This window comes from Hydra vulgaris, chromosome 09, assembly GCF_038396675.1.
Source record: "Hydra vulgaris chromosome 09, alternate assembly HydraT2T_AEP".
Classification (NCBI taxonomy): Eukaryota; Metazoa; Cnidaria; class Hydrozoa; order Anthoathecata; family Hydridae; genus Hydra; species Hydra vulgaris.
Genome location: NC_088928.1, coordinates 47,706,419 through 47,734,062, shown reverse-complemented (window position 1 = coordinate 47,734,062; position 27,644 = coordinate 47,706,419). Strand labels below are relative to the sequence as shown.

The 27,644-nt window shown below is 26.6% G+C and overlaps 1 protein-coding gene and 1 non-coding gene across 2 annotated transcripts; one reads left to right on the top strand and one right to left on the bottom strand.

The window, feature by feature from the left end:
* Positions 1-1,819: 1,819 nt before the first annotated feature.
* LOC100203689 (acidic leucine-rich nuclear phosphoprotein 32 family member B) lies at positions 1,820-23,969 on the bottom strand. Its single transcript, XM_065805918.1, has 9 exons — positions 23,801-23,969; positions 17,866-18,009; positions 14,841-14,960; positions 11,652-11,773; positions 4,409-4,461; positions 2,915-2,938; positions 2,637-2,834; positions 2,457-2,548; positions 1,820-2,324 (listed from the first exon to the last, which is right to left on the bottom strand). The coding sequence occupies exons 1-9, from the start codon at positions 23,846-23,848 to the stop codon at positions 2,181-2,183; spliced, it is 945 nt and encodes a 314-aa protein (XP_065661990.1). The 5' UTR covers positions 23,849-23,969; the 3' UTR covers positions 1,820-2,180.
* A 2,936-nt stretch (positions 23,970-26,905) lies between these two features.
* On the top strand, positions 26,906-26,978 carry trnak-cuu (transfer RNA lysine (anticodon CUU)). The gene has a single exon. It is a non-coding gene; the product is annotated as a tRNA-Lys (tRNA).
* Positions 26,979-27,644: the final 666 nt, after the last annotated feature.

Sequence of the window (27,644 nt, the reverse complement as noted above, 5' to 3'; positions counted from 1 at the left end):
CTACGCCAAATTAAATATCCATAACAACCAAATAAGAAATAACTCCTTCATAAGAAGCGCAGACTTTGCACTGGTGCTCGTGGCAAACTTAGTATGTATAGCACACATAACAAGCCTGCAACTACGAAAAGTAGGTCGTTGCTATGCAATAATTAGGTATCTATAGCAACTAAATAAAAAATAACATCCTAATAAGAGGCGCAGACCCTACACTGGTGCTCATGCCAATTTTAGTATATATAGCACACACAAAACATCTACAACTACAAAAAGCAGGTTGTTGCTATGCAAAAAAATAGGTAGCCATAGCAACTAAATAAAAAATAATGCCTTCATAAGAAGTTCAAACCTTATATTGGTATTCATGCCAAAAATAGTGAATGTAGCACTGCTATTAAATTAGTTATTAATTTTGTCTCAAAAATGGCCATTCTGGCCCACTGTGATATGTAGCAAAACACATCAGGGTGATTCAACGACTGCTTCTACTTGAACTCTTTTCATTATAACAACAAAAATACAACATTAATCTATAACACAGTACGTCTTAGGTTAACTTTACACTTTTGCCATATAAATTTATTAAAGTCACACACCATAATATAAACACAAATAGCAGGGGCAAGAAGAAGACATAATTGGTCTTATCACCAAGCCCTTTAGTCTATACAGAGAATTTAAGACAACAAATTAAAAAACGTAACACTATACGAAACGTTTTTCCAAAGACTTAATAAAATAAAAATTATCGGTCCTAAAGTACTACTTTAACTTTTTGTATTGGTTAAAAAAAAATTAAAAAGAACAAAGAAACTATATTATTAAAAAGCATGCAAGCAAATACGCATAATCCCGAAGCTTTCCTTTTACACCAGCATATACCTTAAAATGTGAATATTTCTTATAAACCATAATTTTTTGTTTTAAAAAAAGGAGAATATAAACAATAGAATTTGCACGGCGGCAACTCACATTCTAATTTCAACTGTAGTTAAAGGTGACTTCATTTACAGTGTGGTTACTCCTGCTGGTTAAATTTCCTGAGACTGACAATAAAACAAATATATAGAATACAGTAACCAAACCTTATATATGTAAATTAACTTTACGAAATTGTTACAGCATCAAATATTTGCAAATTTTTATGCACAAAAATTTTTTTTGTTGGCATATGTAATTAATCTTATTTGAAACGAAAAAATTGTAAATTCGCGTTTATAAAATTGGTTAACTAGTTTTCATTATTAGCAATTATTCAACTAGAACTTGCGATAAACTTTAAAACGAAGCAATTAATTGGAATTAAAGTAAAAAAAAATAATATTGTCCACTATGTTAAACATCCGGCCCTGCGTTGCTGAAAGAACATTTTTACTAAGTTTGTGCTTTGTACTATAGTTGTTAAGGAAATTGGAATGTGGTTTAGGCATCATATCTTCTAGTTAGTTGTACTGATTTCGATCCATATTTTATTTTTCTTAGTACATTTGTTTACATTTTTAGTTTAAGAGTTCACCAAAATAACAAAAATTAATCGATAAAAAAGCCTTAAGAATTCATAACTTGGTCGTCGAAAAATGAAAACTCATTAATTTTTAGATAGATTAGAAAGAAGACTGAACTTGATATAAAAAAGTGCAAACCTGAACCCGTGGCTTAAATCTATATCATTGTCGGTAAAATGCCTAATAATACTTATGGCACAATAAGCTTAAATTGATTACAGATTTAATTAAAATGACTTAAAAATGCAGATATCAAGACAAACGTAAAAATTAATACATAAAATTAACACAACCACGCATAAATAACAAATTCGTCATATATAATTAAATATATTTACTAGAACCACTTCACTTGAAAAGTGAGGCTATATCACTTAAAAAATATTTACAAATGTTCAATTATCGCAACATCATTTTGGGCTACCTATATATATCCATATATGAGAGCTAACTCCCTCTGTTATTTATATAACAAAATGAAACAGTCTAGAAAAAAAAAAAAAGAAAAAAAGTAAGAAACAAACTTCCATAAAATTAAAGAATAAGTGAACTCTCTACTATATATATTTAGAACTTCACCGTTTTTTAATTTAGGAAATTTGTTTGGCAGGCAATGGCAGACCATTAATGACAGCTCACTCTGTAATCATTTTTCAATGATATTTTATTACTCTACTACTCCTCGTCATCACCTTCATGTTTTCTTTTAGTTCCGCGGGCTACTTGTTCTTCAGAAGCTTCCTCGTCTATTTCCTCTTCTTCTTCCTCGTCATCATCTTCTCCTTCACCAGGAGCAAAATCTCCATCCTCTTCTTCATCCTAAATAATTTAGGCCATGCCAAAATCAATAATATATTCTTTAGCAAACGCGTAACAATTTAACCACATTTACAATGTGGTTAAATAAATTTACATAATAAAAATTTACACAATAAATTTAAATAAATTTACACTAAATTCATCTTTGTTAAGATAGGCAAGTCCAGGTTCATTATCTTCTTCCTCATCGTCAAGTTCGTCTTCCTCTTCTTCATCATTATCGCCTGAATTTTCAGAAAAATGAAACAATATGATAAGAAAAATAACTATATATTAGTGTACTAAAAGGTTTTGAATACTTGACATAACTACCTGGTAATGGATTTTGCTCGTCCTCTTCATCACTATCTCCCTCGTCATCTTCTTCATATACACCACCATCAAGGTTAGATTCATCTTTTTCTTCAACATCATCTTCATCGTCTGCTTCTTCTTTCTCAACACCGGCTGACCGGAATTTGTTAGATGAGCTGGATGAATCACCTTGTATTTCATCAAGTTCATCTAAGTCTAGGTAAAATAAGTAAAATAAACAAAAAAACGAAAATAGGAACGGCAAAAAAAACGAATGGATAAAATTATAAACAAACCTTCATCGTCATCTTCATCAACCTCTAAATAGAAATAAACATTTTACTAATATTTGATATATATAAACCCAGATGCAAAGATACATTTATTTGTTTGTCAATACTGCCAAGAAACATTTGAATTGCTTACTTACCACTTTGGAAATTAAATTTTTGGGATGATCCTTAATATAAATAAGTAACAAAGGAACTAAGGATAGAAACTTATGGTATCCTATAGTTTACTAAAAGTAAAGGAGTGTTAACTATCAAAGACAATACTAATACTACAGTTAAAAATGAATGAAAAAAAGGATAGTAAAAAACTATACCAGAAACAACAAAAAAGAGACTTTATGATGAAAATAGCATGCAAGACAATATCGAAAACCATTGTTATATCAAGGGCAACAACCCTTGCAGTTGACTTAATCCTTAATAAATGCTAATCAACCTAAAGTTTATATCATCTTAAAGGTCTCCTATGTGGTTTCAAAATTGCAAACCAAAAACACTATAAGGAATGTACAATTAATTTACAGAATCATTAAACTGATTTATAGAGCTGTACCCTCATCAGGAGATAACAGGAAGATCTAATATATTATTTTTTAAATTTCATAACGAATATATTTTAGGGATTCATTAAATAATTATACAAATATGATTTGATTGTGAGTGAAAAAAATACTTTGATATATCATAAGATATATATTCTACAATGACGTCATATACTGAAACTATAACGATTTTAACGTGCTTGAAATGAATATCAAGCCTGAAAATTGTGGCATATATTTTAAAGACTCAGAGATACAGAGTAAAATGGAGAAGAACTTCAACTAAAACAACAAGTTCAGTTCTATTGATATACATTTATTATTTAGTTTTAATCAAGAACTATTTTTTTAAACACAAAAACATGAGTTGGTAGTCTCTTAAAGATAGATGCTTTAAAAATTCAAAAAATCATCATACCACTGTACCAGTGCAAGACTATAACATCTCAAAATTTATTTTAAATATAAGAATCAGAATATTAATCTGCAAAAAGCAATAAGATTTGTGTTTTTAATAGAAAAAATGAAACAATGAAAGAACTGCAATGTCTCTATTTTCTAATAGCGTATTTTCATAATGAAGTTAACCTAAACTTTTAAAATTTCTCATAATAGGTTAGTTTAAAATGTTATGGTCTTGCATTGGTACAGCAATATATCCAAATGTAACTAACATAATTTAAAAAATGTTCCAATTCACAAAAAAATTAATCCTAATAATTTAAACAAACAAAAAAAAACAACCTGATAAAATAATTCAAAAGCTTTAAAAATTTTTTTAAACATTAGCTTTAAAAAGAATTGTAGCCCAAGTTCTAAAAACTGTTTTAAGGTGTCCTGCTTATTTTGCTTTTAATTTAAAATTCTTCATTAAAAAAATTTTTCTTCTCATGTAAGAGGTAGCTTTTGATCAAACCTATAATAAACTAGATTAAACTATAGAATAACTGCTTACCTTCATCGTCACCTTCCTCCTCGGACTCAGTTTGTTCTACTTCTTCTTGATCTCTATAATAAAAATTTAAAACGATTCTTATATAAAAGAAAAAAGCATAAAAAAAACACACACAAAGACCTGGGGTGGTGTTGCGTAGTGATAAAACACTCCCTTCATAACCAAGAAAAACTTATTTCAGTTCACACTACCCCTTGGCTAAAGGGCTGTTCTTAGCATAACATAACCTTCACATTTTATTTAAGTTCTGCGCTCTCAAAATTTTGACAACTGCATGATATAAAGCGTGCTCTGCAAAGGTTTATTGTAAAACAAATTTGATTCAATAATACAAGATAACTCTTTGCAACAAATACTTTTGAGGCTAATTCAAAGATTGAAGTTGTTCCATCAATCAACAAAAAAATTTGAATAAAGATCAATCCAAAATACTTTTTAAAATTATCTTAACAAGCCTGTTGTCATAATCAATAATTTCTGGGGGAAAATTTAACATTCCTGTATTTGTACATTTGCTTGCTTATTACTAAGATCCGTTTTAAAATATTAGGAATTGCAAACAATTTTAAAACATCTTAAATGTTTAAATCTAAATAAATTTTTTGAAGAACTATAAAAACTGCTTAATTTACACCAAATGTTAAACCTACTAAACTATGCACAGAACTTGAAATCATAACTTTAATATTTCTGCTAAGCATATTGCAGGCCTAATTATGAGTTTTCTTTGCACAGTCCTATAGCGCTTCATAATTAAAAAAAAAAAAAAATTGATTTAGAAAGTATAATTTTATTACTTTATTTTTTTAAACAGCAGCAAAAATATAAACTGTATTAAATATTAGTACTTGTATGACCAATAAAGCTAGAATATATATAATATATAATATTATATACAATAATCTTTTGAAATAATATGAGAGGGCTTTAAATCTATGTCAAGGCAATAGCCAGGAATAAATTTTATTCAGTGTTTATTGCAAAAGTAGGAATATCCTACCTTTTTGGCGCTTAGAACTTTTTTTTAAAGCTGCTAAACAGACTACAAAAAAGACAGCCCTTACTTAACACATAATTGCCAAAGGGCCGATGCTGCAAAAATTATTTTACTAAAATAGCCTCTTATTGTAACTTATGCATTTTGTAATTTTCCTTTTTGCCTATGGTTCATGGAATAAAATGGCACATAACTTTAACTCTTTCGTTATTTCTTTTTCAACTAGAAAACAGCACAGAAACAGAAAAGTTTGGAACCACAGACATACATAAAACAACATATATAAATTCTTTTTTATTAATTGTTTTTTAATTTAAAGTTTATTTATAATTCGTTTGTTTGCCCAATCAAAAAGTGCATATTTACTTCCTTACAACCACATACGGCAATAAATTCAATGTCTGAAATGTGATGACTATGTGTCCAGCACTTGAAATAATGGCAGATCAACAATCATTGATTGACTTTTAGAAAAATTGATACTTCGAACTCCTAAATTAATTATGGCTGATCAAATTTGATCGCCAACTTTTGCAAATCAAACTTTATAATAAAAAGAATTTTAACACATAAAAAAAAATCTTAAAGTTATTAAATTAGCATTTAAGTTTTAAAATGTTTATGATTTTTTAAATTAAACAGTTTTAACACCATAAAATCTTATCACAATAAAACAGTAATTTTAAAAAAGTGCAAAATTTCGATCGTTAGGAAAATTATTTGATTGGATACTTTTCAATTTTTATCATTACTGCTAGTCAGTGTTGATCGGCAACCTTCAAATAATTATGTGGCCATTGGTCAATTTATGATAAGTGCAAAATTGGTCATTTTGAGATTGGTATGCAGCTTGTTATATTTCGTTAGATATTTTATTCAGTCAAATGATGATCACTGTAGTTTTTTATTTTTATAAAAAATAATAATTTATTTTTCATTATTACCTGATTTATGGAAATAAATCAAATTTTTAAACTCTCCTCCTGCAAAATGTCATATTTGCACTTATCATAAACTGACCTCCAAATTTAGTTTACTAATGGTATTTTAATTTACCTTAAAAAAAAAAAGCTGAAAAATCTAACCAGAGAACAACTGATGGCCTTGCTATGCTAATGACTCTGCTTTTATCATCTAAAGAAAACAATTGTTCTCAATCAAATCAATCAATTTTTTTTTTAAATCCCAGATTATCTTCATTGTTTATTTCTTATATAACTTGCCCAGCTTAAATTACTTTTGTTTATTTTTATTAAAAGGTTTATTAAAGTGAAGCAAGTTATCCAACTTTGGTTAAAAATACTTATAATAAAATTCTAAATTAAATAAAAACTATTTTTATCACTTATTAAACTATTGTTGATCCTGAAGACAAGTTTTCAATTGTTTTTTAGTAATTAATAAATATTTCTTAAGTATCTGTTTAAAAAAACCTGTCTTTTGAATAACAAATACCATTTTAAAAGTTGTCTAAGATTGCTATTTCGCAGAAATATTGTTTACCTTAAATTATTAAAATTCAGTAATCAAGTAAGTATTCGGTAAGTCGAAAGGTTAATATAAAATATTTAAAACAATTGTGTTTAAAACTTAATTTTTTTTAAATACTTAATTTAAAAGTAATGTTTAACTTTTAAAGTTTATTAAATTTTATAAGCAACATTTTGCATGAATGTGTATAATTAGTGCTTTAAATCTAGACCCTGATAAAGGTTTTTATTTTTTATTATTTGTTGACTGCATGGATATTTGAAAACGACTGAGAATTCTGTGATATAAGTGCAAAAAAAAAATTAAAAAAAAAATTAAATTAAAAATTTAAAACTTCAAGTGTGCAAATATAGCTAGACAGTGCTGACCTAAATCAAACTGTAAGTGTGTGTGTGTGTGTATATATATACACACACTCTTGCATGGTCATCTTCAAGTTTTTACCATAAAGTGCAGTTTTAGGTTGTTTTTTTTTTTAAAAAAAATTAATTTTGAAGACTGGAAAAACATTAAAAAAAAAAAAAATATCTCATAGGATACTGCTTGCTCCAACCAAAACCTCAGTTGATGTAGCAGCACTCTGTTGCAGTCAGGCTTTTTGTCAGTCGATGTAGCAGCACTCCCTTGAGAGTCAGGCTATATGATAGTCGACGAAGCAGCACTTCATTGCGAGTCAGTCTAATACCTTAGACAAGAGAAGAGCTGTTTTTTTTTAACACAAACTGTATATCTAAACCCTTTACAATATGTGTGTGAGTGTAGATATATATATCTTCTTTAGCCTATTTAGATAAGCACTTACTCACTAGTTTTGTGTATCTTTATAGCATACCATGTTTTTAGAAAAAGAAAAGAAAAAATTAAGAATAATGATAGAAAAGATTGACGCCCCATGCCAAACCCTCAGTCGATGTAGCAGCACTCCGCTGCGAGTCAGGCTATTTGTCAGTTGATGTATGTACTGAAGCCCCTGGCAGCAGGCTGTTTCAGTTTGATGTCAGAATGATTATCTAAACAAGCAATTTATATATATATATATATATATATATATATATATATATATATATATATATATATATATATATATATATATATATATATATATATATATATATACACACACACACACACACACAAAAAAGCCTTGTTTTAAATAAAAAATGCTTAACACATTAGATTAATGTGAATTTGGCATCATAAAATTCTCTTTATTTTTTAAAGATATGAACTTTTTAAATTACTGCAATAATATTAATTACCGCAAACGAGTTAAATATTATAATACTCATTTTTTATTAATACTATTAGGTAACATTTATTTTCTTTCAAATTTTGTTTATATTAAATTTTTATATTTAAATTATAATTGAACTTATTATTGCTAAAAATGATTTTTTATTCAAAAAAAAATTAGAGTAACAAATAAAAAAATTACGTTATTTATTTACTTTAATTATTAAAAGTTTATTTTTTCATTAGCGATTTTGCGAAAATTATACCGCTATAAATTTCATTTATTAAAAATTAATCGCTGCGCTTTAACTTGCGTTATAAAAAAAGAAGATTAAATTTTTTTACGTTTTGTAAACTAAACTTGTTTATTAAATTAGTTTTTAATTAATCATATATTTTCTATCAGAATTATATTATATAATTATGAACTTTGTTTTAAGCGTAAAGTTTATTGTTTTTCAAATCAAAAAATCAATCAGTATAATTAAAAATAAATAAAATATATTATAAAATAAAGATTAAAAAAATTCAAATTTTTTTATTATTAAATAGAAATTTAAGTAAATTTTCTTTATTGCAATCAAATGTTGTATAAATATTCTTGTACTCACAAGATAATAAAAGTTTTTATTATAAATATTTCTTTTATGGTTTTTTCTTTAATTTTTCATTTAATAACTTCGTAACAAAAAAAAATTGTCATTAACTATAAACAATTTTGTTTTTTATTACAATAAAATAATTAGCTAAATTAAGATAAAGTTTTCAATTTTAAAGCGTGTAAACGAAATAAATGTGAAAGTAGAAAAACAATTAAAAAAAAGTACTCCTCAATTTTTATTTCCAACCAAGTAATAATTTTAATATGATCAAACATCAAAAAAAAAAAAAAAAAAAAAAAAAAAAAAAAAAAAAAAAAAAAAAAAAAAATTCCTTTGGGAATCTAATAAAATTTCGAACTTTTGTTTTAGTGGTACTCATAAGCACAGAATAAGAATCAAAACTGTTCGATGCTTTTTTAAATTTGCGTTTGATCAATTTTGTTTTAAAAAAACGTTGAATAACACGACCAACGGTGTGGATGTATTTACATAATAATGGAATGGATGTATTTGCAACGATTTTGCTATCGCATTGCAGCTACTATTAGGATTTTGTAAATATTTGTGCATAATTTTTTTCTCTTAGGTCTTCTTTTGTCATTTTTAAAACTAATTTCAAGTTAAATCCAAAAACTAACATATTATTTTGGACCACAACACGTTGTAAACAAAATACAAAATAATTAAAAAGATTTTAATACAACTACTGAAAAAAAAATGACGTGCTTATTTTTTCACATTTATTTTGTGTACACGCTTTATTTGAGTTTTATTTGTTACTACACAGCGCTTACATGTAACATAATTGTCATTCAAACTTTTGTTACAAACTTTATTACGTAAACATCATTCAAAGGTTATGTGGTTTTTTATAAATATAATTACTTCTATTATCTAACTGCTTTTAGAACAATTTAAAAGTTGAAAAAATGATAAAAAGTTGCTTAATGGGAATCGTTTTAGACATATGTAAAATTGCTAAACACCTTTTGCTTAATGGCTTAACGCTTTAAAACAAGAAAGAAAGAAAGAAAAAAAAAAAAAAACCAGCCCTCAGAGTCAGCAATTAAATTTTGCTGACCTCAAATGCTTAATGTGTTAAGAGGTTTCTTCTAATGATGCTTTTTCTCTTTGAGACAAGATCCAAAAATTGTAAATGTAGTTGGACCTGCCCTATCTGCAAAGCTTGAGCCTCTCTCCCATCATTGTAAAATTACATTCCCTTTCTCTTTTCTACAAGTACTATTATGGTTGCTGCTCGAAGGAGCTATAGACTTATTAGTCTATAAGTCTTAGTAAGCTTACTAACCATATTCTTACAGGTTGTTTCAGCAGTAATAAAAAAATATATTGCCTCAATTTTTATTTTCCACAAGCCTGATCTGTTACGCAAGATAAGAAGTTTATGCTCAAGCATAAAACATAGAAACAAAGTTGGCAATTTTTGCCAAAGTTGGCAAAAATTGCCAACTTTGTTTCTATGTTTTATGGTAATCCATTTGTGTCAAATTATTTTTGCCAACCACTTACAGTTCAAGGTGGGCAATCTATTGCCAACCTCATTTTCTTAATTTTGAGGGCTGATATATATATTTATATATAGCAGGCCTTGTTTTAAAGTGTAGAGCGATTTACATATGCCTTGATTTACATATGCATTTACGTGAGCAGTAAGTGATTTCGGTTTCGCAACTTTTTACCATTTTTAACTTTTAAATTATATTATAGGCAGTAAGATAAAAGTAGTAATTAATTTTTAAAAAAATCGCACTAACTTTCAAATGACATTTATGTAAAAATATTTGTTACTAAAATTTGAATGACAATTATGTTTGATATAAGCGCTATCTAAATAATAAATTTAAATAATAAATTTAACAAACTTTTTCATTAGTAAATATTTACTAATAAAAAAAACTCAAATAAAATTAAAAGTTTATTTATTTTACTGTAATAATTGATTTTTCAAGGTTGAAGCAAAGACCATAAAAACATAATTTAATTTTGATAAAAAATATATAATTTAGTTTAAAATTAATTCAATAAAAAATATAATTTTATTCTGATAAAAAAATATATATAATTCAATTATGATTTTAAAAATATAATTTAGTTTATCAAGATTAAAGTTAATGCTTGGGTTTAACTTTACTGTCAAATCTATTTAAAAATATTACTAAATGTTGTTCAATTTTTAAATTTTATCTGTTCTTAAAAAAAATCAGCTTATTTTCACCGCATTTTTTTTCAACTCAAAATTAAATTTTAAATCAACAGCCATTGCAGAAAAGGTAAGTTAACCTTTTTTTTTTTAATAACGCAAGTTAAATCACAGGGATTATTTTTAATAAATGATATATTCAGCGATGTAATTTTAATAATAAAATAATAAACTAATTAACTTTAAATAAATAAAAAACTTAAATTAACGTAATTTTTGTATTTGTCACTCGCTAGTTTTTTTAAAATAAAAAATCATTTCTGGTTGCAAAGCCGCAATTTTCTGAGTTATTTTAACCACTTAAAAAACTCAGAAATTTAACATTTTAATTCATTTATGCAAATGTCAAGAAAAGAAAGATATTTGTTAATACAAAATAATAAATTAACACTAAATAACATTTAACTTGTTTTGCGGTAAATAGTATTATTGCAGTAATTTAAAAAAGTTGATGTCTTTAAAAAATAAAAAAATAAAGAGAATTTTATGATGTCAAATATTTCATAAACCTAATGCATGAAGCATTTTTTATTTAAAAAAGGCCTGATATATATATATATATATATATATATATATATATATATATATATATATATATATATATATATATATATATATATATATATATATATATATATATATATATATACGTGTGTGTGACTGTAAAACTAAGAAAAAAAAACAAACTGTACAACTAACCGATCTGTTCCATCTAAAAACTTGAGTTGAGGAATGAGCTCAAATACTTTGTTTCTGTAATCTTTTTCAGTAGTAACATCACAATTAAATAAGTCTAAACTTTTTAAATATGACAATTTTGCCTAAAAAAATAAACTATAAATACATAAAAAATACATACATATTATAGACAAACACACGCATGCACTAATTATTGTAGGTTTAGGTTAGCACTGTTCTAATTTATATATATCTTTATGACAGGCCTTGAGATTTTCTTGTGAGAGGCCTGTTATGAGATTTTGTTGTGTAATGGAAAAGTGTAACATGAGTAAATGCTTTACCATTAAATTTAAAAAATTTTGTAAAAATGGAGGATTAAACCAAATGTTTTATGATCTTGATTTAGGTGTTGTCATTCTCTCGTATTTTGGTCTGAAGTTTTTTTTTGTGTTATGGTTGTTTGTAACTCCAAGTCATGTTTCAAATTTAATTGTAACTATTTTAATATATATATATATATATATATATATATATATATATATATATATATATATATATATATATATATATATATATATATATATATACAGACAGGGCTTGAAATAACAAACTTTTTTGTTTCAGACAATTTGTCTGATAAATACTCAAGCTTGACGGACATGTTTAACAAAAATTAAAAAAATGTGATTGAACGTCATTGCTGACTAAGCATAAAATATTTTGCTTTTACAACTTGACCACACAATTTGTTCTGATAACAGGCTTGGTTAGGAAGCAGGCACGATCACACTCTATTCCTGACTATGCATATTTTATTTAGTTGTGACAACTTGACCACAGCTTTTTAGATGTTTTGAGAACATATAAATTTATGTGTGTTTCCATGTATGTCCAACACTATTTGAAAAGCTAAAACAATTAAATTCATAAATAATCTTTAATATTAGCAAAGCGCTTCTAAACTAATCTAAACGATGATTTACTATGAAATGCATGAAATGGTTATAAATTTCATGCATTTCATAGTAAATCATTTTATTTATTATATAATTCAACTACCGTTAGTTTTATTAGAATCATGTTGAAATAAAACACAAATACTTAAATAATTATATTATAGGTTTTGATTAATTAAAGAACATTGGTTTCTTTACTAAACGATCATAATAGTAAGATGTTACTTTTTATAGTGTCTTAATTTTATAAAAAAGTTATAAATGAGAGAAGTTTAGAAATAATTTATTCCAAACATAATTTATTTGCTTTAGTTAGTTTTTTTTTATTCTTTAAGAATTCATTTCTTTTTTTAGTTAATTTTTTTAGAAGTTGTTTCTATCAACTTAAGTTTTTTTTGTTGCACTTTTTGAAATATTCTCAAAGCATTTAAAAAGCAGTGGCCACGTTGTCGCAACTAAATATTGCACACGTGGTCAGATATAAAGTGTTATTGCACCCGCTTCCTGACCAAACCTGTGATAACTCTAGGCGTTTCAAAATGTGCTGATAAGAAATTTTGTAAGATAAATTGTCTAACAAAAAGTAAATCTTAAAGAAAAAATCTAAACTCAAAAAACTAAAATTTGAAAAGGTAAATATATTTATATTATGTTTTTAAAATAAAAAATTACTGTACTATGCAAAATGCTTTGTAAACTATTAAATACATAATTATGTAAATATATTAAAGAATTAAATTATGTAATTATTAAATACATAATTAAATATATAATAAAAATGTATGATAAAAATACAAAATTATTAAATACATAAATTACTATGTAAATTTATTAAATACAGAAATTAAGTTTACTTATTACATTATTAAATAAAGTAATAAATTAAATGTAAGGTTTACAATAAACCCATTTCATTTATATTATCAAAGAATATTATAATATTCCATTTCCCATGTTATAATATTCCATAACCCATTTCATTTAAATTATCAAAGAATATTATAATATTACATATATGTAATTACATATATATAAATATGTATTTTTATAAATCTTTTCAAACTTATTCTAGGATTAACTTTATAAACACTTTCAATAGCAAAAATTTTTAGCACAAAAACAAACGTTACATAACAATTCAAATTTAATAATGTAATAAAAAGTACCAGTTTCTATAAGCATTGAAATAACTATTACGTTAAAATTTGATATAAAATAAATCTAAAAGGGGTTTTAAAAGCTAAAATGTTTGTTTGTAATTTATAAAAACAAAACAAAAAATCAAATAAAAACTAAACATAAATTTAAATTTATAACTAAGTGCAACACTTTAAATAATAAAAACTGGGCTACTTCATTCTAAAAAAAAAGTAGTGCTTAAGCATCTTTTAAAAAATGAATTAACTCCAAAAAATGACGTATTTTATTAATGTAGCCATGTGTTCAACTTCAATTTTTGTTTTGTTTTTAAATAAAAAAGTTCAAAAAATAAATCTTATATACAATACTGTATTATATATAATGTATTGTATATAAAGTTTATATACAATACATATTTTGGAACAACTAAAATGATTAGAAAATAAGTGCACATAAAATATGGGCCAGACGAAATGACTGATGTCATATTTTACAGGACAAGCGCCAGACAATGTCTGATGTGTGGCATTTATTTCAGGCCCTGTATATACATATATATATACAGTCTTTACCGCTTAGCCAGCGCTTTCGCGATTAATTCTTTTTGCGCTTGCCCACACGCCAATAAAAACTTTGGTGAGCACATAATAAAGCGCTTGCCAAAAAAATAAAAGCATTTTGTTTTGAATTGCAACATAACATTTTTTGTTCAACTTTTATGAAAAATTATTTTTTAAATTATTTTATATAGTATTTATTCAAAGCATTCTTTCCACTTTTTTAATTTTAATTCAAATAACAGAAAGAAAAAAAAAAAATTTTTTAAATTGCACAGGCAAACTTTAAAATGACCATCTTGTCAGCGCTTGGTGCGGTGGCATCAAAATTTAAACGGAGAAGATTGTATATATATATATAGAGAGAGAGAGTTGGAAATAAAATATTACTAAAAAGCCATCTAAAAGGCTTCATTTCTATTTTTTGTTTGACAAATTATTAGGACTAATGTCAACATTTTTAACATTAAAGCATGCAAATAAATATTAGAACAATGCCAACCTAAATTTGTGAAACTGTATGTGTATATATATAATAAAAAAATGATACATACCAATGGAGATAAACTAGCAATATCTTTTATTTTATTTCCACTAAGACTTAAATGAGTAAGTTGAGGAGTTTTTAACAATAACTCAAGCCCAGATGTTATCCTATTGTCACTTAACTCGAGCTAGAGAAAAAATCATTTACAGTAAAAAAAAAAAAAACTTTAATGAACTTTAGATTTCATGCAGCATAAAAAAGTTTAAAAAAGAGAGTACGTGTATGTATTATGCATGCAAGCATAATACACACAGACACACACACACACACATATATCGCCCTGCCAGACTAATGCTTGTCAGTAGTCTGGCAGGACGATAATGTTTTAACGCTACAATGCATTTTCAACCACATTTTTTCTTAATTCAAAATGAGTTTCAAAATAACTTTTCTTTCAATTCAAAACGTATCATATTTTTAAACGCATTAGTCACATTTTGAATCACTAATAACGTTAAACCTTTAATTTTTCATAAGTAAAATTTTTATTTAAACTTTGTCAAACAAAATTAACAAAATAAAAAACATTAATGATGCAGTAAATTAAATTACTTTAAAAACATGTTTTTAACATTCAACTGATTTAAATTCGATTGAAGATTGAGCAAGAATAATACAAAATTATTCTTTTTATAAAAAAATTTCTTTTAGTTACAGCTTTTAACTTTTTTGCTCCACGCTATTTTCTAATCCTTTATTTCACTTTTTTATGTATTTATATTATATGTATATTATAATATATTTTAAATTAAACAATTCTTATTTGCTGTATCAAGTCAGTAACTTTTTTTCTTTAGTTTTTTACCTGAAAAAAATAAAAATAAAAAATAGAAAAAAAAACCCCTGACAAATTAACAATACCGGACGGATTATTATAACGAATCAATTTCATTTCTCCATACAACCAAAGAAAAAAAGTAAAACTTGTTTTTCACCTAGCTGGTGGTTTAGATACTGAGTTAGAGAGTGAGTCCTATCGTTACGGAAAAAAAACTGCAATTAAAAAGAACAATATATAGAAATATGATTTTTGTTAAATAAATTTCGTTTTTTTTTGGGCGATTTCAATATAATAATAAATAATAATCTTTCTTAGAAAAAAGTAAAGTTTTGCTTTTTCTTTGTGAGTGATTCAGATATTAATTTAATCAAATATTATTAAATAAAATTGTCTATTGCTTAACTTAATTTTTTATTAAGTAACAGACATAATGCCCAATCAAAACTTGTTTGGGTCGGGCATTGTCTGATCAAATTTTTAAAATATAACTTTTATTGTTTTACAGAACCGAGTTAGGCAATTGAAATCTTTCTTATGTTATTCAGTTTATTTAACATTAGTCTAGTGAAGTTGTAGTTTCTTTGCATATTTAAAAATATTTCATCACAGAACTTTGCATTTTTTTAATGAAACAGCTTCAATTTCATATTGTATGTTTTTATAGATAGACTTAAATTTTCACACTCTGACTGACAACGCTTATTTTTTTTCTCTTTACAACTTTATAACGGCTATTTTGATGTTTTGATTTAAATGCAATTTAGAAAAATCGTTACATTACAAATAACTTTTAATCGTTCATCTTTTTTAAAGTTTTTATTTTATGCGAAAGCTTTAAATAAAATCAAAAGTTAATTATAATAATTTTTTAAAATAAACACATTGTGTAAATTAAATTTTATATTTAATTCTTTTTTTAGTAGGTATGAATAATTTTATGATAAATTTAATGTTTGAAACTATTTGATATGTCTTTCTAAAAATCTTTTTTAAAAAGATTTGTTTTAAAGGTACTTTAAATTATGAATAAGTTAAATTAAACCTTCCAATGATTTAATTGCTTTATTTTTTTGCTTCGAAATTTTTGCAAAGAAATGTTTGAAAGTTTTTAAAACTTAACTTACTAATCAAAGCATGAAATGATTAAAAATTACAATTTTAAAGACTACATTATTAAAAATTTTTTTTTTTTTGCAACGTTTTTAAAAAAATGTTTATACAACTTGAATATATATTTTTTCTTGTCAATAATTCAAATAAAAATTGTTCATTTATTAAACAATCAATAGAAGTAATTTGTAGAATCATTTTGTATAACTTTATTAAAACGTAATTTATTTTAAATGCAATTAGAAATGTAACAAAAAGTAATTTTAATTTTGAACTTTTTGAGTTTTACTTTAAAGCCTTTAATCTACATTACTTTTAATTTTATATGTATATATATAATAAGTATTTAGTAGAATTGAATTCCCCTCAGTCAAAATGTCTGATTACTTTGTAAATTAATCAGACAATCTGAGGTTTTAGCCGGACAATGTCCAATGTCTGACCGTTAAATTGAGCCCTGCTATTGCATTTTGATTGCATCTGTTTTATGATTATAATCTATTTTATACTTTCTATTTAATCTATTTAAGCAAAAGTAAATAATTATTTTACTTAAATTCTTTTGATTGCTATATTTATTATTTAGACTCTAAAAGATATGTTAACATTTCTAGCTATTATATCAAATTCGTTTCATTTAAAAAACTTAAATTTATTTATAAAATTATTTTATAAATACATTAAAGACATAATCCCACACTATTTGACTGGTATGAGCACCCAGGGGCTTTTCTAGAAAAAAAAATTGGACTGCGGACCTGGACCGCCATGTGCCATATATTCAATTTCCTAAAAATATACAAAATTTGCAAAAACAAAAACAAGTTTTGCCATAAAAATGCTGTCGAAAACAGTCTATAATAGCCCCTAAACACACACACAGGTTTAAGAATACAGCCATTAGGATTAAAATGAGGGGGAGGGGGTGGCAAATCCTTTCAAAACTTTGGGCTGCTTTCTGAACAAATAAAAAAAAATCCTCTAAACTTAAAATCACCTGTCTAACTGACTAAATTTCTATAAAACCCGATTAAAACTTGAAAATCACCTTCTATAGGGGAGGAGGGATAATAATTACACACCCATAGAATTGCCCCTGTATATATATAACCTTTACTGAACAACAAAAATTATTTAATACCTTTCTTAGTAAAGGTAAAGACGGCAATCCTTTCAAAGAGGTTAATCCTACATTTATAAGGGAAAGTACTTCTAAATTGCAATATTCTTCTGTAAGTCCTATTATTGATGTTGAGCGGCAATTGTCAAGAATAAGCTCTATTACCTAAATTAAAAAAAACAACATAACTATTACTGCTATTATTTTATACAAATGCACAATTGCTAGTTGTTATGTGGTGATGACTTCATAAATATTTAATAAAAAAATTAGGTTTGATTTGATTGATGTAATTATACAAAATAATTACAAATGATTAATATTCATGTAAGAAACAGTTAAAACATATAAAAGTAATTTTCTTATTGATAAAAAATATTGATACAATTACACAGGTCAATAAAGAATTTTTCAAATTTTATCAGAGATAATTTTGTGTTGCCTGGATACAAAATCTGACGCTTTATTTTAAAACTGCAAACAGATTTTTTGTAGCACATTCAGTTTTCGTAAAAATTGAATTAAATTATTATACGGCTTTTTGTCTTATAATGATAACAGTAGTATTATTTACAGTTTTTATAATAAAAGAATATGAAAACACACAGATTTACTATTATTTTATAGACAAAGTACTATTTTTTTAACATTTGTCCTATGTATTTCGTAGATCAATGTGTTTATTTTTTTTATTTCAGACTGTTATCATGTCTGGCAACAAGTATACTTTCAACCTGGCATCTTTGAGAACAGCTAACGACATTCTGTTAGTGGCTAGCATTGTGTTAAGTGTAATGCTGTTATTTACTTTAAAAGTGTTACTTCCTTTCAAACCGATTGCTTGGATCAATCAAAATGCCTCAAGAATATAAGAATCACCCTGACAAGTTTTGTTATGTATGTGGCAATTTCACAACTAAACTAAAATGACGAATTATTCGTATATACAAAAAAAAATCTCTACTTCGGTACCACCTAGATGACCAAGATAAACCATAAGCGCCAAATCAATGGGTGCCAAATCTGCTCAGCCTGTTTAAACAGATATAGTGATTGGATGAACAAAAACCGTCAATGCCATTTGCCATATAAAAATCATCATGCAGACTGTTATTTTAGTAGTGTCAACATGACAGGGGTTTCTGCAAAGAATAAACACAATATTGCTTATCCATTAATGGATTCAGCATGCAGGCCAGCAAAACATTGTGAAGAATTTCCAATTCAAATAGGCCCATTCCAATTCCTCTAGATGATGATATAGATCCTATTAAAATGAAATGGATAATGATGAAAGTGCAACTGGTGGCATTCTTGGACCACCAGCATATCCTGATTACACATTGGAAGAAAGAAATTTTGAGCAAAAGCAAAACCCAAGAAAAATTGAATGACCTTGTTATAAACCTATCACTGTCTAAAGAGAAAGCAGAGCTTCTTACCTCATGACTACAGGAGAAAAATTTACTCAACAAAAATGTTTGCATCAGTTACTACCGAAAACGGAATATTATCATAGATTTTAAAGTTATAGATATGCCAATGGGTATGCAAGCAGGATTTACAAAATATTGTTGCTTTATTTGGCAGAGACAGTTGTGCCACAACAAAACACTACAGTAAACGTGAATGGGCATTAAAGTCTATATATATCTCAATAGCAAGCAGTCTCCAGTATGTCCTTTAGCTGATCCGCAAAAGACTTTCCTATCACCTCTCCACATTAAACTTGATTTAATAATTTACTAAACCAAGTAAATCTGGGAGCTTATATTAGATACTGAAATTGAAAAGGCCCTCAGCGAACTGGAACCTGAAGCTTGGCTGACATTGAAAAAGATTTCTATAAAAATTAAAAAAGTAAAAATTTTGTCAAAAAAAAAATAAAGCAAAATATTTTACTGTTTTAATTTTCTTTTTTTTTAGGGCGTTTGTTATTTACCACTACCAAAATTGATACAAATCAAGGAAAAAAGCAGATAGGAATATAACAAAAACATTTTTTAATATACAATTTATTTGTGACTTTTTTTCAGTCAGTATATTAAGGAAATACTTTATTATTAGCGCTGGAAACATAGACAATTTTAAAATTTGTTTTTCAAATGTTTTAGCTGAACTTTACTGTTTGTGCATTGTTGTTTACTTTTTTAACAGGAGACTATTTAAAACTTTTTTTTAAGTTTTTAAATACAGAGAGATTGTTATGTTCATTCTCTAGTAATTCATAATAACATTGGAAATTGGACAATATAAAGCAAACAATTTCAGACAGACATCAAATGTGGTAAATAAAATTATAAAACAAACCATGCTATTCTTTTATTTAAAATCTTCCGTTATTACAAAATTTATTAATTTATTGCAACGTAATAAATCGGGAGTTTTGAAAAGAAAAAAATCAGGTTAGAATTAGATGTGAAAGAGAAGAAATGAGTACTAAACCTATTACAAAACCATTAAAAGCTGTTCAATTATGATAAATATTTTCTTGATCAAGAAGTTAACGATGTAAAGACTGTTGTAAAAATATGGTGTAAACTTTGTGTGAAGCATAAGTTCATTCAAAGAGAAACTTTGATATTGGGGTCGGCTAGAAATTCTTTAAACGCTTTTTAGAATGGATTTAATGTTGTAACTAATTATCAGTTTTATCATTTATAATAAAAAAACATCAATAAAAAAATAAATAAATAAAAAATAAACAAAATATAAACATAATTTAATAAACATCAAATATAGCTAAAACATTTTTAAAAGCCGAATAAATGTAAGGAAAAAAGTTTCTCATAGTTCTAATGTATGTAGCAAATTAGTTTCCTAATATACAGACTGATAAAAAAAACATGAATTGCACATCAAAACTGTTGTAAAATAGCTATAAATTTTAATGTTTTTTTACCTCAACTTTTATCAAATTCGATAGCTAAAAATATCAAACACCGTAAAAAAAAAAAAAGAATACAAAAGTTGTATAAAAACTTTTAATAGCTTGTAATTGTTGATATGTTAAAAGCAAACAATTAATTTACATTTCATGTAAATTAATTGTTTGCAGCTCATTGCGTTGTAAATTAATTGTTTGCAGCTTATTGCGTTGTACTTATTGTATGATATATATTTGGGTGGGCAGAAAAACATTTTATTCCCTACAGGCCCCTGTTACTACTGTGCTTTTAATTTCTATTTAATTGTTCTTTTATAAACAAAACAAGGCACATTTGGAGTGATTACTGGAGTTTTACATTCCTGCTATAAAACATTTAACTAATAAACATGTTTTGGTGTCTAAGACATCAAAATGGAGTATTCATATTTGTGATTGTAACAACAAAAACAAACTAAATTGCTACAAGTTTCAAATAAAAAATAAATTGAAGGTAATACATAAGAAGCATTTTAGATGAAAACTTGGAGAGGTGAAGAGATATTAAACCATTAAAGCTAGTACTATGTTTTGTTTATTTGTTGACATGTCCTTTGCAAGCACTGTAAACATATTAAAACCCACATTGAATATGTAGAAACACATGGAGTTATTGGCATATTAAGAAATATACAACTTAAAATATACAAATAGTTATCGGAACCTATTGTAATCTCTTTATGTGTCATAAAATAATAATGAAAAAAACATTGATAAGAAAGCAAACAAATTTTAGAGAAATCCATCATAACACTATTTAATGACTAAATAAGCCAAGTAGTCAATTATTATACTCCATAACTTGATGCATTATTCACTAACTTTGTAATTTTGAAAAAATAATTTTGGATGTGCCTTTTATTTACATTTAGTAGTCAAAATTTCAACTACTAAATGTAACAGTTAATTTTATAAGTTTCTATAAATTTTAAATAAGACTTTTATTTAGTGATATATCAATATTAGGGCGATTCCATGAACAAACATTCAGGACATGCAACACTAAGTCTCAGATTTTGTTGCTATTTACACCACTTAAAGATTTTAATAAGTTATGAACATTACCAAAATTTTATAATCTAATTTCAAATTATTTTAAAGCTATGACTATTGAAACTTGAATCAATAAAAATATGACATTTAAAAAAATGGTTTTGGCCATTGTTTCTGTTCTGTGCACAATGGAAAGCTTAAAATGTGTAGACTTACGTAGTTTGAGACAAGGAATCCAATAAAACAACATAAAATATTTAAAAATAAACATAATACCTGTAATTTTGACTCTTATTGCAATTTTACTGGGATATGTTTAATTACAAAAACCCCAGTGTAGCTTGATTATTTTAAATTCTTTTTTTGATGTCGTTCTGAATAGTTTAAAGTTATTACAAAGGATTGGAAAGTGATCCTTTCCTAAACCTCCCCTCGTTTGTTAAATTTTACTTTTTATAAATAAACAAACTGTATCTCAAATCTCAAAAAAAAATTTCATTTATTATTTTCTTATTTTTGAGACCAGTTTAGGTCTTAAAAACTAGAAAATATAAACGTACTTATAGGAGGAAAAAAAAACTCCCACTCACCTGTCTGTTAAAACTACCCCCTCCCTCCTTCTTGTCTCATTCTTCCCCCCCCCCCTCAATCTATCACATTGAGATGAAAATTCCCGTCTATCCTTTTATTCCCACCCCACATTGTGTTAATTGAGAGTAACTTGACACTAATGAAACTGAAACAGCTTTGACCATATCAAATTGTTCCTTTAGTTATTGCTGACTTTCTTTTACTGTTTTCTTGGTAACTTTATAAAACTTTATATGGTCTGCAAAAAGAAAAAAATTCATAAGATTTAATGACTTGAAACTTGTTTCAAGTCATTAAATCTTATGAATTTTTTTCCACGCTTGAACAAACAAGTTTCAACTTGAAACTTGTTTGTTCAAGCGTGGAGTGCTTGCCAGCATTATACCTATTTGGGTTCAAAAACTAAAAGTTTTAATTTTTTTCTCATTAGTAGTCCATAAGCTTTTTTATATTTTAAGCTTTCCATTGCACACAGAACAGAAACAATGACCAAAACCATTTTTTAAAATTGCATATTTTTATTGGTTCAAGGCAAAGTTTGAATAGCCATATCTTTGAAACCATTTGGAATTAGATAATAAATTTTGGAAACGTTTATAACTTATTAAAAACTTATAATTTATAATAATTTTATAAAAAAAATTGGATGCTTTCACACGAAGTAGACCATTAATGGTAAATTAAAACTGTAAAAACTAAAACACAGATGTACAACATAAGACATACAATTAAGTAATTGTATGTCTTATGTTGTACATCTTGATTATGGACCACACTTGTGTGGTTAAGACTGTTTTCTTATTTATAAATGACACTATGGAAGAGTAGTACCAATTCATGCTTCACAGCATGATCAGATGATCATTCCAGATGTCATTCCAGCATTGACCTGATTTAAGATAGTTCTTTTAACTGCTATTTATTTTGAAACTATGCACCAGTACACTAAGTAAGCTCTTAACATAAATATGCTTAGGTTTATGATTACAAATTTCATAGATATTTTTGAATTCTTAAAAACACAAATGCTTTTTTTTTTAAATAAAATTTAAAGTTTAATTTCTTAAACTATTCAAAACTGCTTTTAAAAAAATAATAGCAATGGCTACATCAGGAACGAGTTTCTATACAGTGAGCTACCATAACTAAGTTGTTATTATCCTGAGTTTTTTTGTTGTTTTTTTTTGAAGCAATTTTGAAGCAGCCATGTGATAACAGTTCAATATACTAGTTACAAACTGCAAATATAATTATTTTATCTGAATCTGTTAAGCAACGACAGATTATATTTATTGAAAATTTAAAGATAAACGCATGTCCTAATAATTATTTTAATATAATGGAAAAAATGAATATTCTAGTAGGGAACCTAGCATACAGCTTATAACTGTTAAAAACCTACTATACTTTTTAACTACAATATTTGGTATGCAATCTATAAACTACCTCGCTTTTTTCTAATCCGCGTCTTTCCAATTCGATTCTTTTTTCCATTTCAGTAACAATTTATGATCCACTTGAAATCTCACAATTTGACTTCAAGATTATTAACTCAGCAGCAATATCAGCGACTTCAGAGGAAAATAGAACTGCACTATAAGAAAACCAACTTGGCCTTAAAACAAGAACAATGAAAACTGCATAAGCATTTGTAATAAAATCACCGTCTTATACAAAAATTGTTCTATATAATATTTATATTTTAAATAAAAAATTGCAAATAAATAATTTGCATGAAATAAAAAAAATAAAACAATTTTATTAAAAAAGCTACACAATAGTTATATCGTTTGATTGCCAACTAAAACAAACCTATGGCGGGCACGAATGAGTAGCGAACGCTTGGTTTGCATTTTGAACATTTTTCGTAAATTATAAAACACCACGTGATTTATTATTTAGATTTACACGTGATCTGTCTAATAATGCCATCGCTTGCAAAAACTTGTGCTTCTTCATATTTAAAAAAATTTTTAAGACAGATAAAAAGAATGCTTTGAATCTTTCAAACATAAAAGTGTTCGCTAGTTTTTATTACTTAAATGAGCGGTTCTACTCCATTGTCGATGGATTAACATTTTTTTAAAAAAGATACGTTTGTATATGATTTATTTTATAATCAAATGATGAGATTCTTTAAAAAGTTTAAAAACAACGTTTTTCGTCGTGTTTATGTCTATAAACATTAAAAAAAGAAAAAAACTATAAGTAAAAATAAGTCTTTTTATTTTACATAAAATAATTTTTTGACATCTTTATCTTTTGTTATCTTCATAACATGTAAAACATTTTGTGCGTGCTTTCCAAAGCCGAAACCTTCAGAAGAAAAATTATGCCTAAAGATGGTGTCTGTTTTTTGATTCTGGTTAGCCTTGTTTTAAAGTTTAATGGTAAACTTTTTAAAAAAGGATATTTTTCTTACTTTTGAAAATATCAATTTTATATATTTTTATGATTTGTTAACTGTATTTTTAAATTCTTTATTGTTTCGAATTAAAGAGAGAGTGGGACGAAAAATGATGAGTTTATAACTGAAATCTTAAATACCTAATCCGTAACCAAAATTAATTTTTGTAAAGTGTTCGCAAATGAGGACTAATATTTTAAATGATATAAATATATGTGTGTGTGTGTCAAAAAAAAATTTACACAACAAGTTTATTTGAGAAAACTTCATTTACAAAAAAATTGTTCAAAAAACTGATTAAGTTAATAATTTTTGACAAAAGTTAAAAGCGTTTCTCTATAAAAGTAAAGGTAACATTTAACTCCAAAAGTACGTATTTGTTCAACTCTTTTGTATGTTGTTAAAACAAACATTTTATACGACATCGGCATCCATTTTTCTAAGTTTACACCCGATTTTGGTTTATAGTTAGGTATACATTATCAAAAGCCTAGTCATCCTCGTATACTACTTGTTAATTTATTACCAAAAAATTCTCAAAAGGACAAGATTTTAACAAGTTTGCTGGATTCATGTTGTTTAGTACCAGTGGTAAGTTTTGTACTTTAAGCCAATCTAGGACTGTTTTTGTTATCGTAATTTGTAAAATTACATTGTTGATGGCAAAATCAGTCGTAGATTTGCCACTGGTACTAAAAGAAATGTATCCAGCAATTCCTAGAAGCTTGTGATTATTTGCTATTAACAATATATTTTTGTAATAACGACTTACATTTTGGACGAACCACAAGGCGCAGTAGAAAAGTTTTGCTTGGTCTTTTTGTTTGTAGCATCAAACCTTTGTATTCCTCAATATTTTTCAATTATTTTTTTTCACAATTACACTATTTTGCAGCTTTTTTAAAGAACTCTTTGCTTTGAGAATTTTTGAAATTTAAATCCATTTCATCGGAGTGTTACTTTGACCATTTCCTTTTTGTTTCTCAGTTTACTATCCTACTACTAGGGATCAGGCCTACCATTAATTAATTAATCTGTAACCACATTCTGCCAAAAAGCGGTTTCCAAGATACAATTTACTTTTATTGATATTTTTCTAATCAGCTTTGAGCGGCACAGTTTTAACCTAACGTAGTGATTTGATTTGTAATAGCAATTATATAAGTATTATAGTTGTTATTTGTAGTAGATTTCTTTAAAAATAAAAATATTTTTAGCAGGTTTTTTTAAATAAACGTTATTGTTGTTAGAAAAGTCGTAAAACATGTTTTGATTAGAAATATGCAGTGTTTGTGGAGTGTGCATTTAATAAAACTTTTTGCATGACCTAATTGTTATGCAAATAAAAATCGGTAATTAAACCGATTGTATTCTTTTTTTAATAATAATGAAAAAACTATTTTGCCTTGAAAATTTCATATAATTTTACACTTTACATTTTGTGTAACATTACACTTTATCATAAGTTTTCGAATGTCCGTAGTCAGTAATCAGAAATTATTCTATAGAAACATGGGACTGCTATCCTAAACCAAAATTAAGACCAATTAGAAAACATCCAATAGATCAAAAGTCTATTTTGTTTCAAAGAACTTATGAAAATATTTACATAATTATTTCTTATTGAAACTTTGAATATATTGTTATTCTTTGTTGTTACAATTATTTATTTATTATAATATATCATTTCTTCTATTTTTACCGAGAATTTATTAAAATGTATACATTAAAAATGATGTTAATTTATTGTTGAACAGTTTATTGTTTGTTATTGACAAAAATTTAAATCGGAATAACGTGTCACCTATTTCTGTGGCAAAGTACCGGAGATGTTAATAGTTGTTTCAAAAAAGGTCTCATCACAGAGCACCGCAGAGGTCTCATCACAGAGCACCGCAGAGGTCTCATCACAGAGCACCGCAGAGGTCTCATCACAGAGCACCGCAGAGGTCTCATCACAGAGCACCGCAGAGGAGCATTTAACCAGGAAGTTCACACCTTCTTCCTTACCATTTCGTTTACAGTGTTTGAGCCTGCGTCGAACTACGAATCTCTTAGTTCTGAGCTAGAACTCTAACTACTGAGCCACGGTTATATCAAATATACCATTCACATCACTTATTGAATGTAGGCCCGGAAAGTATGCCCGGCTAGCTCAGTCGGTAGAGCATGAGACTCTTAATCTCAGGGTCGTGGGTTCGAGCCCCACATTGGGCGATATTCTTTATGTGGCTGGATAGCTCAGTTGGTTAGAGCGTTAAACGGAAAGTTAAGACCCGGACTGTTGTACGATACGGGTTCAAATCCTGCCACCGCCAACTCAGCGCTTGAGTAGTACTTCTGTACGCAAAAATGTTGGTCAATAACGGACGCTACTTTGGATTAGTCTTAATGACTATTTGTGGCTGTTCCTATGCTATGCCAACAATATCTTCGGATAAAAACATTGTATAGAAAAATATAGCATGAAAAATTCAAATAAAAAAATAAATAAATAAATAAATATTGAAAAAACCACGGCTTAAAAAAATCTATTATAGCTTTTCAAAGTTATTTAAATGTAATATAGCATGAGGTAGTACCTATAAACTAGAACCTTTCTTCATTATTCCAAAAATGTATAAAACAACTTTTTTTACTCAGGGTCTAGGGAGAAATCACGTATTTTAGGCGAGTGCCAAGTAATTTTGTTGTTCAAGGCACACTCAAATTTCTAGTATGTTGATACTGGTATCAAATGAGGATGACTTACAAAAAGTTTATGCAATTGGAGCTAAGCCAACTCCGTCCTGACTCCTAATTGCCGTTTTCCTAGAACTATGTCTCCTAAGATTATAAAAATGTAGTTAAGTTTTATCATGAATTAGATCAAAATTTATTGAC